The following is an 11,529-nucleotide window of genomic DNA, read 5'->3' as shown; positions in this document are numbered from 1 at the left end:
TGATAAATATGCATTTTATCAATAGCAATTTTGTAAACATGAATGAATTTAATACATTTTTGTGTATAGAATATGGTTTTAAAACAATATAAAGGCCTGTTATTCGATTGCATTTCTGTATCCTGCCTCTAAAAAGACTGTGAAAATCATTAAAAGTCTGTACTCATACCTCAAGCAAGAATTTAAAAAATGCATATTTTATTGAAATGGAAAAAGAAGCAGTGCAATTGCATTTTCCCCTGAATATTTACTGAGAATCATTAAGGAAATGGAATCGCTAAAAATCAGTCAAATAAATACATAAATATAAACATAAAGGCAACTGGCCAAAAGGTTTTTAAACTTCTCAGAAAACACATGCTGCAATGCCAAGCCACAGTAGGTTTATTCATTGTGAAACTGCATGCATTAGCAAAAGGAAATGACAACACTAACAGACGTGTGATTTCTATTGTCACTTAGACTATTTTCCTTAAGCAGTTATACAACACGGTCAACCAAGTCCTTGAGGTAAGCATTTCATGTTCTTTTCATTCTTGCTATGCTGTACTCTATACTGTATACTTTACTGAAAATGCAAGAGGCAATAGTTGCATGGCTTTACGACGGTAGTTTTCTTTGAAAATTTCTACATCATGCAAATATCAGAAATTGCATTAGAAAGTGCTGTAAAATGCTCCTTTATTTTTATGCTAGATGGAGGAGTTTGACTTAAACATCAGCTATGATGAGAACTACTCATATGTGAATAATGGGTTAATAATAATATGTGAAGTCGAAGATTATAACAAGACCACCAGCGTGTTTTATGCCACAATCTTCTGCCTCAGCATCCTTGGAAATGGCTTCCTCGTGTTTGCGCTCACCTGCTACGAAGACCTGAAAAGGGCCACCAACCTTTTCATGTTCTGTTTGGCTCTTTTCGACCTTCTGTTCACACTGACGTTGCCTTTCTGGTGCGTGGAGCTTCTTCATCACTGGGTTTTCGGTGACATTGCCTGCAAGATTATGACCGGGGCCTATTTTGTAGGCATCTACGGAAGCCTCATCCTTCTCACAGCCATGACCCTCGACCGTTTTATTGTGGTTGTGGTCAGAAGTTACTGGTTAACACGGAGTCGAAGGCTCAAATGTTCAAAAGCTGCCTGCGTTGGTGCCTGGATCATAAGTTTGATTGCTTGCTTGAGAGATTCGATAGCCGCAAAGTCACAAAACATGCATATCAGCACGTACGCTTGTAAAGGCACCAATACGGTTGATGACAACATTGGATATTACGCGCAGCTCATTCTGCTGTTCCTCGTACCGTTTGCCATCATTGTTTTCTGTTACACCAAAATTATTTTGACCCTCATGTCAACATCGACCAGGCAGAAATACAGGACTGTGATTCTGGTGCTGTGCATTGTTATCGCTTTCTTCATATGCTGGGGGCCGTATCATATCATCATCGTGTTGATGTCCGTCTATGACTTTGATCCATGCGAACATTATAAGCTGCATGTTGCATTTATCGTCTGCAGGATTCTGGCATTTTCTCACTGCTGCATGAACCCGGCGCTGTATATTGTCAGAGGGAAGTACAGAAATCTCTTGTCAAGCTTATTGTTCTGCTCGCCTGAACTCAGGCAGTCAGGGCTCTACAGAAGAGCAACGGATCCCAGCGACTCCAGGATTCATCCGTACACCAATGAAGGAGCTCGAGAAACTTGTGAAATGCAACAAACAAACGTCACAGAGCTGAACACACTGAAAACACTGTAAAAATGGAGACCATAAACATGATGAATTGATTTATTCCCAGAAAAATATTTCAGTAATGGCTGGTCAGTTAAAAAATATTGTTTCCTTCTTAAAGTGATATCAAGGATTTATATTACAAATATTTAGAACTGTAATATATATATATATATATATATATATATATATATATATATATATATATATATATATGTATACGTATATATATATGTGTGTGTGTGTGCGCCCGCACATGTGCCTTTGTGTATATATATATTATAACATTTGAAGCTAAACTCCAGCTTTGCTGATTATTTCTGCACTCTATCACTGTATTAGATGTTTAAGAATTAATAGGCTATATGTTTTTTTCTATTTTGTTCAATGATTTACTTTAAGATGAATGTATCTGTTAAAGAAAATGTGTGTTAACGTGTTTGATGTAAATAAGTGGGCTGGACGTTCATGTGACTGAAGGACGAAACATGCAGAACATGTATGATTTCTTCAGTGTCTCTATGAGAGACAACACTGATATTTTAAGGAACAAACCACCACAGCAATCAAGGTATTTCTTATATTACATATTTATTTCCTTCTCTCTTTGTTTGTGGGTATGCATGCATGCATTTCTGATGTTTGATCATTCAAAAAAAAAAAAAAAGTGTCATTATTTACAGTATTCTCTGAAAAGCACCATAGAATTTTGTCCATAAGAATCATGTGCCATTCTCCAGATCATCTGAAGTCAAACGGACTTCGTTTTTCATTATGAATAATAATTGTATGGACCAGAATTGTGTAAAAATTCTTTAAAATGTATAATTTAGTGTTACATAAACACTACATACAGTAAATTTTAAGAATGAATAAATACACTCTTAAAAATTTAATACTTTATTGGCATTAATGGAGCCAAGAACCTTTAATATCTATGGAAACTTTCCATGGCACAAAAGGTTCTTTATTGTGGGGAAAAAAAGTTCTTTAGATTATTAAAATGTTCTTCACACTCAAAAAAATGATGGTTCTTTTAAGAACTGTTCACTGAAAGTTTTTTGGGAAACCAAAAATGTTTCTTCTCTTGCGTCGCTAGGAAAACCTATTTTCGGAACCATTACTTTATTTACTTTTTTTTACAATTTTTTTTACTTGGATTTGACTACTTGCTAGTCAATTTTTATATGATTTTTTCTAATATGATCTTTATGCATCATTTTTGACATTATTCAATCTGTGTCTTTCTACAGACAATATAATGCATGGAGAGACTTCACACGAGGTCTTCAATATCAGCTATGATTATGACATCAACTACACATATGAGGAATATTATCCTTTGGTTACATTAGAGGAGAATATTTTTTCATTTAGGATAATCAACGCCATTTGCTACATGCTCATCATCTGCATCAGTCTACCCGGAAACAGCTTTTTGCTTTGGGTGGTCTTGAAGAAAGTGGGTTTGAGCAGCTCTGCTGATTGTTTACTCCTCCATCTGACAGTGTCCAACCTCATCTTCACCTTCACATTGGTTCCCTGGACCGTCAATCATATTTGGGGATGGATTTTTGGAAATCTGGCCTGCATGCTGTTCACCTGGTGCATCTTTTTGGGCCTGTACAGCTACATGATGTTCCTCACAGTCATGACGGTCCATCGATACGTGGCGGTGGTGTATCCGGTGTTCGCTTCATCTGTAGGGAATCGTAGCAGAATTTACATGCACATCTCGTCTGCTGTGGCGTGGTTGATCTCTGTGGGCTTCAGTCTGCCTGAAATGATCTTCTCTGGAACTGTGGATGGACCTGATGGCGTATTTTGTGTTCCCAACTATAACTCAATGTTTGTGGAGTTGTTTGGATATTTCACACAGATAATTGTCTTTTTCCTGCTGCCGTTCCTGGTTATTGTGTTCTGCTACACACGGATGGGTTTCGCCATCCTTCAGAGTCGCATGCGAGGCAGAAATCACGCCATATGCATCATCCTAAGCATCGCCGTGGGATTCTTCATCTGCTGGGCACCGTATAACATCTTCCTCTTCCTCTTCTCCTTGAGGTCTCTAGGTGTTTTTGCGTTGAGTGAAAACGTTTTGGAGATCATCTACTGCATCACTCACGTTCTAGCGTATTCCCACTGCTGTCTGAATCCGCTCGTCCACATCTTCGGAGGGAAGAAGTTCAGGAATTACCTGCCATGGAGCAGAGGTTTCCGTCGGCTCTCGCAGAGGTTCAGCATGCAAACGTTTAGCAACCCCAGCAGCCTCTCGGGCCAGTTTCATCTCTGATCTTGTCAAAGGTCATGATATCATTTTGTTGCAGCTCCAAAGCGGGTCACATGATGTTTACAGTGCAGATGATGGGCTCAAAAATTTCCCAAGTTATTGAGATGAATGACAGATTGATTTATTAATCAAGCAACAAAATGCATGTGCCAAATTCTTGGAAATGTGATCTAAATGGCATTCATGTTGGTTTCATATTTATTTATTTATTTTAGTTTAATTAAGTGGTGTAACTATCAAGTAAAAAAATACATTGGCCTGAAAACATGAATACTCACAGCCCTTAATAATTATTTGCAAAAATATATTTTAAAATGTTTTTGTGGTTATTCCATTTGACATTAAACAGTTGGAATGTCATAAAAAGATAAAGTGTCTACAAATATATATATATATGTAAAAACAGCCATGAGGTTCTACAGTGTTTTCCTGTTTTATGGTTTTTCCTGTTACATGATAAGCGTTTTGTGAATGTTTATTTAAAAAAAAAAAAAAAAAATGTTTTTTGAATATTTTCTGAAAGAAAAAAAAAAGGGTTGTAAGCAAAAAGTAGCTGAATATTTTCCTTAAAACATGTACAAATACCATCATCGGTGATATCAAAGTTTTTGGGGTTATTGTGTTTGACAGTCTGAATTATCTTTAAAAGTCAAAATACATACATAAATATATTGATTTAAAAAAAACATGAGACACAGCATTTTTATTATTATAAAGATTTAATACCAAATGTCTTTTCTTTTTTTTCGAGAATTTAAGAAATTTCTTTGTTCATTTACTGGATAGTTTAAACATAATAAGCCATCAAACAATCAGATCACTTAGATTTAACTGGAAATGTGTACTGAAGTAGCCTAAATTGTCTGTATGAGCATATTGAATGTATTTTTTAAAAAGTGTTTTTACAAAAGTGTCACATCATTAAATTACATGTAGGTTAGTTTAGGATAACTTTATGTATTGCAGTTTTGTGTGCGTGAGGTTGTTGTCTTTGGAGAAGTGTAGAGAAGTTACAGGACTGTAATGTAATGCGTCATGAATATTCCTGAAAGAGGAACAGAGACAAAAAAAAAAGCAGATGAAAAACCACGTGTGACAGCAGAATGCTGCGAAGGGATTTTCCACAGCCAGTAAAAGAAATGCGAAAGAAATGAAGAAATGTTGTTAGTAGGCCTCAGTCTTGGATGCAAATAAGCTTCAGGATGGTAATTCCGTCAGTGTCCAGTAGGTTGCAATAGTGGTCAACAAGTGAGACGTCTATGAGCTTTATAGCGCTTCGAATTGCACTCTTTAAATGTCATTTTTATTAAAGTGATGTTTTGTCCAAGACCATTTGGACTCACAAAACATTAATCCTTTGTTTTCTTCTTTTTTTTCTGATATTTAATTTAGCAAAACATAACGCAAAATAAAAATGATCTGTTACTTGTGCACAAAGTCATGATTCTGGTCTGTTTTTCATACAAAGTTATTCTATATGCTATATTTGTATACAATTAGAGCAGTTTGAACATTGTGTACCACAAAATAAAGGAAGTCATAGGCTACTTGCTTCGAAAAACGTGAGCAGAGTTTTACATTTTAATGTACAAGAAACAATGGAACATTTAGCAGAACTTTAGCTTAATCTTGGTTAAAACTGTTTGAAATGAATGTTGAATTTTTGAACGTTTAACAGATATTTTCATGTGCGTAAATGAAACAATAATTGGTGGACTCCTTGCAGTACTGCTGCGACCCCCTGCTGAAGACCCCCGGAATCATTTCAATTCTCAGTGGTAGTTCTGATTATCTGCCAGTAAACCGTCCAGCCCAGATGACCAGTAGATGATTGGCAGCTCTGATTCAGATACACTCTTAAAAATCAAGCTTCCAAATGGGGGAACATTTCTTAAAAGAACTGCTTCTTTTCTTATTGTGAAAAAAACATTTGAATAATCTGAAGAACCTTTTTCCACCTTTTGTGGAATGGAAAGATTCCATGGATGTTTCATGGAATCATCACTGATGGATGTCAGACTGTATGCTCCTCTGACAAATATACTCCGAGGTATCTTTAATACAGCTCCCAATGTGATTATGCGTGATATCTGTCTTAAAAAGCTGATTTATGTCATTCAGAGTCCCAAGCCGTCCCTGTCCTGATCTGATCTCATTACAGTCCCAAACCACAAACCTCTGACAGACGGCAGTCAATTGCTCCCTTCTAGACAAGACATCAGCTTATAGCTCAGTTCTGGTGTGATTCACCACAACTTGATATCGAGACAAACATGTATTTGAGGATTTTGTATCAGAACATTATATTTATAATTGTGAGGAAATGTTTTAAAGTATCCAAAAATATGGATAATGATTCATGTATAATGCATAATGATTCATGTTTCAAATTACATCAACAATAATATACACTACTGTTCAAAAGTTTAGGAATTAATACTTTTATTCAGCAGGGATGCATTAAAGACATTTATAATGTTATAAAGATTTCTATTTCAAATAAATGCTGTTCCTTTTAGCTATCTATTCATCAAAGAATCATGTTTTTGAAAATAATGTTAAGCAGCACAACTGTTTTCAGCACTGATGATAATAAGAAGTATTTCTTGAGCAGCAAATCAGTATATTAGAATGATTTCTGAAGGATCACGTGACACTGAAGATCTGAAGTTCTAAGGTAACTGAGACTTGTTATAGCACTTGCGTATCATTGCTCTTTTGTTGATTTTGATTGCTTCCATTGTCCTCATTTGTAAGTCGTTTTGGATAAAAGCGTCTGCTAAATAACTAAATGTAAATGAAAGTATTGAAGCGGAAATTTCAGCTTTGCATTACAGGAATAAATTACATTTTACAATATGTTCACATAGGAAACAGGTATTTTAAATGATGAAAATATTTCACATTATTCATGTATTTACTTTATTTTTTATCAAATAAATGCAGCCTTGGTGAGCAGAAGAGACTTCTTTCAAAAACATTAAAAAATCTTACCTACCACAAACTTCTGGGCAGTAGTGTATCATTTTTCTTTGCAAATCCCTCCATAAGAAAAAATGTGGATGTTGTCATAATCTGACATGTCTGCTTTGACATTTCCGCAGTGTTAAAATGACAGTCTGTTTATAGCACTGACATGCCTCGCTAAATGTCCTCGATCGTGCTGTTTCACCCACATCAAACATAAACATGGACAGCATTTCAGAAGAGACGATGTGACTAAAGTCTTGCTCATAACAGAAATTACTGCACAAGTTTTATTTATCTTCCTCAGTGTTTTCAGAGCGCCAAGAAACAGATAGCAAAATAATGTTATTTCCTTCAAAGACCTTTGAAATCTGCTCAGCTTTGAACAGAAACAGTTCATCGCTGGAAAAGTTGAGAACAGACAAACCTGTTCACTGCATCTGTTTACAAGTTTCTTGAAAGACGCGGTCTTTTACCATACTGTACCTCTCTGGCAAATGTGTGCTCAGATTATAGCCAGGAGCCAAACAGATGTTGTTTTCTGCTCAATAGAGTCTCATTAGACCTTCCTGTTCTTACCTGCTTTCCTCCTGTCTTTATTTAACGTACTGTGATTTTTTCATTCTATTTTGCTGCCTTTTAATGTCCTTGTTTTCTGAAAGTCTGTAGTATAGATAAGCAAATTCCACCCTTCTTTGATATTATTTTTTTTTACAAATGCCAGGTCTGGAAAGATGTCACTTGTGTCACATTAAATTGGTAATATTAAGGTTTTGACAGCCTAAGTTTGGTTGTGTTGTTATTGTTCCCATTTTTGTTGTTTTATGATCTAATACCACTGCAAGCAATTTAATGGCATAGTCCCAGTGAGACAACTTACCCCATATAGTGTGACAAGATGTTACAATATTAGGTTTGATGAGATGTTCACTGAAGTAAAAAGTGTGATTAGCTTACTTGTTTCAATTTTAAAAAGTCTTATTCTGATATTTTTATCCTGCAAATAATATACATAATTGTATTATAACAATATAACGTATTTAGATAGATAGATAGATAGATAGATAGATACTATTCTAAGTATTTATATTTACTAAATATAATATCTCAAAAAAATGTAAATAGCTACATTTTAATACATTTTAAAATGTATTTGCAGATACAGAGTGCTTATTGTATATGAGAGGGGAAGAGGCGCATATGCCGCAGGCAAACCTCGGAGGACGTCTGGGTTAATTGAGAGCAGATTGGAGTGAAACACAGTGTTCAAATCATCCTTGATCAAACCAAAAACACGAGTCACACTGCACAGCTCCTCTACAGGGTCAGAGAAGAGAATTATGATATACAGTCTCAAACTACATTCATGTGTTCATAAAGCAGCCCGTTCGTTCTCAGCCTCCCATCCAGCTGAGTTTTTTTACACCTGTGATGTTCTGCACAACAACAGCATCTCTTTATTTGCATGATATTAATTTAATTCCTGGAACAGAGAATTAGAGTCTCATCTTACTAAAACAAAACTCTTCTCTTCTAAATATCAAAGGAATTATTCTCTGCTCACTCAAAGGTCTCGCTTATGAAACGATGCATTTTAATAACCAGGTGTGGCATCGATTGGAGCTGATAGACATCTGTTCTCTGAAGGATTTTTATACTAATCTCTTCCTCATTATAACCAGAACCGTCTAATTTATTAGCGTTTGCTAAGGCGTACTTAGAGTTAGGGATTTGAACAAACCCCTAACGCTTTGCCGCACAACTCATCCCGCATCATTTGTGTAACAGACCACAAGTCAAATGATTTTACTTTTCTAAATGTTCGGACTTGCGATTTTTGAGTAGCAGACGTAGAACATCACTTGCTCACCAATGGATCCTCTGCAGTGAATGGGTGCCGTCAGAATGAGAGTCCAAACAGCTGATAAAAACATCCCAATAATCCACAAGTAATCCACACCCCTCCAGTCCATCAGTTAACATCCTGTGAAGTGAATAACTCTGTTTTTGTGAGAAACAAATATTAAGGAGTCTATCATCCATAATAACGCTCCCTCCAGTGAAAAATCCTTCAATCCCTTGTTGTCCTCTAACATAAAAATACACCCATGTATTTGTTTAGAATCATTTTGGATTGTTTTTGCTTGTAAACAGTGCTTGATCTGTGCATATTTCTCTCCTGATTCAGATTAGATGACATTTTCATTGGAGGAAGCAATATTACGGATGAGGTTTTTCGCCAGAAGCAATGCTTTGAAGTTAAAAATTACTTAATGATGGATTTATTTCTTACAAACATGCAGCTTTTCACTTCACAAGACATTAATTGATGGACTGGTGTGTTGTGGATTACATGTTGACTATTTTTATTGGACTCTCATTCTGACGGCACCCATTCACTGCAGAGGATCTATTGGTGAGCAAGTGATGGAATGCTAAATTTCTCCAAATCTGTTCAGATAAAGAAACAAATTCATCTACATCTGGAATGGCCTGAGGTGAGTAAGTTTTCAGCAAATTTTCATTTTTGAGTGAACTATTCCTTTAAGATAAAGCAAGTTCTTCATGCTCTTGTCTACTAGTTACAAAACCTAAGCTTTCTGTTCTGGCACATGTTTTAAAATAACACTAGCCATCCAGTGACCTCGTAGACATAAGCTACCACCAACTCGCTTTGCTAAAACACATGCACAGACATATACGTAACCTCTGCCGACCTCGGCGGTTTTGCACACCATTCCCCACTGGGAGCAAAACTTTTGGAGAAATAAATAAATAAATAGAGTGGACAAAGTGATTTTAAACTGCACTGTGCATGACTAATGGTAGAAACATGTTAAAATCATTGCAGAAATGTCCTTGGGAAGACAAATGAATTTTCAGCAGAATAATTAACTTAATTAACAAATTTGCATGCATATTCATCAGGGCCATTGAAGTCTCTCCAGCTCAGTTTGATGAACGCGACTGTGCAATAACAGCCTCATTTACATTCTGTCTTCCATTGCCATTTCTGTGGATTACGGCGGTGCAGGCCTGCATGTTTGCGCATATATCTCACGCAGCATCGTTGCAAAGACTCGAGAATTGATTGGCTGTGCAGGTACATGTAGGATCCGTGTCGGTTCTGTTCAAATCCCCCCTCTCTGTCCTTCATGATAGCTGTGGATGGGTACCTCCCTCACCCCCTCTTTCTCTCTCTCTCTCTGGTGGGCACGTCTTGGCATGGCTCCCACCTCGTAACTCTCCAGGGCTGCCCGGCTGTTCAGCGTTCCCTGCTGTCTCTGCAGGGCAATCTTTAAAGGCAGTAAGGTGTGACGATACCGACTGGCAGCTTGGCAGCGGTGCCCGAGGATATCGGAGCTCTCTGAGCCGTGTGTGGATCGACCGCCGCCATTGCGATCATCACACTACCTATACATTAACATTGGGTGCGAGCATGGAGGGGCACTCTTATGTGTAAATGTGACTGGTTTTTTATGCATGTAAAACCATATGCCCTTGCTTCCATTAGTCTATAAGTTTGTTTGCAAAGCACAAAGAGGCCATTCAAATGCATAAATAATGAAGCCAGGTTCACATCACTATGACAATAACTCTGGACAGCATCAGCTCCTCTTTTAAGGCAAGACATCACAGGTGAATAAGACTAATAGATATCGCCGTACTATTCCGGCTGACTAATCACAGTGCATTAGGACAGTTGTTTTGTATTACAAGTTTTCTGAAATGTTATGTTTAAATATGCAAATCAGTCATCATCTAATGAAATATGCACTAATTTGCATACATTTCCAAAACAGAAATGTGAACCCTGGATAAAGCCAGGTTCAAAATTCTTGACACATTAAAAGTTTGTACAGAAGGAATTTTGGGTATCTCTATATTATATACAGTAAATCAGAAATGACTGTCAAATAATAAAATGGTAACACTATTTTAGGGGCTCTTAACTAGTTGCTTATTAGCATGCATATTATTAGAATATTAGCCATTTATTAGTACTAATTAAGCACATATTAATGCCTTATTCTGCATGACCTTATTCTACATCCCTAATCCTACCCAATACCTAAACTTAACAACTACCTTACTAACTATTAACAAGCAGCAAATTAGGAATTTATTGAGGGAAAAGTCCTAGTTAATGGTGAAGAAGTGTTCCCTATTCTAAAGTGTTACCAATAAAATGATATACAAGTGAGGTGGCTATGGATAAAAGGAATAAAACTGGAAAGTTTAGTGTATGTAAATTCTTCTTAAATGGAGATTTCTGGCACAGTGCATGAGAAAAAAAAAATCATTTTGAGAAAATGACCTTTAAATGTAGGACATTTAAATCTACATACGATAGAAAAGGTGTTGTAAAATAAACATTTAACACTTTCCACTAGTCTAAACAAAGACATGTTTTGGAAGCAAAGTAGCCCAAAATACCAGAATTGACAGTGCATGTTTTTAGCCTGTGTGTTGCCTTAAACTCTTTATTTAGATAGTGGTTTGAACTATAACCATACACTGGTGCTTTCCTGTTA

The 11,529-nt window shown here is 36.4% G+C and overlaps 2 protein-coding genes across 2 annotated transcripts; both read left to right on the top strand.

Moving 5' to 3' along the window:
- The first annotated feature begins 374 nt into the window (after window positions 1-374).
- xcr1b.2 (chemokine (C motif) receptor 1b, duplicate 2) lies at window positions 375-1,863 on the top strand. The gene is made up of 2 exons (XM_058756855.1): window positions 375-510; window positions 697-1,863. The coding sequence occupies exon 2, from the start codon at window positions 697-699 to the stop codon at window positions 1,762-1,764; it is 1,068 nt and encodes a 355-aa protein (XP_058612838.1). The 5' UTR covers window positions 375-510; the 3' UTR covers window positions 1,765-1,863.
- A 126-nt stretch (window positions 1,864-1,989) lies between these two features.
- xcr1b.3 (chemokine (C motif) receptor 1b, duplicate 3) lies at window positions 1,990-4,609 on the top strand. Its single transcript, XM_058753500.1, has 2 exons — window positions 1,990-2,308; window positions 2,991-4,609. Exon 2 carries the CDS (start codon window positions 2,999-3,001, stop codon window positions 4,028-4,030), a length of 1,032 nt encoding a protein of 343 aa, XP_058609483.1. The 5' UTR covers window positions 1,990-2,308; window positions 2,991-2,998; the 3' UTR covers window positions 4,031-4,609.
- Window positions 4,610-11,529: the final 6,920 nt, after the last annotated feature.

This window comes from Onychostoma macrolepis, chromosome 02 (genome assembly GCF_012432095.1).
Source record: "Onychostoma macrolepis isolate SWU-2019 chromosome 02, ASM1243209v1, whole genome shotgun sequence".
NCBI lineage: Eukaryota > Metazoa > Chordata > Actinopteri > Cypriniformes > Cyprinidae > Onychostoma > Onychostoma macrolepis.
The sequence above is the reverse complement of the archived record's forward strand: the minus strand, read 5'-3'. Positions and strand labels throughout refer to the sequence as shown.

Coding starts and splice junctions, on each gene's coding strand:
- xcr1b.2 (XM_058756855.1), top strand. CDS start 697: ATGGAGGAGTTTGACTTAAACATCAGCTATGATGAGAACTACTCATAT.
- xcr1b.3 (XM_058753500.1), top strand. CDS start 2,999: ATGCATGGAGAGACTTCACACGAGGTCTTCAATATCAGCTATGATTAT.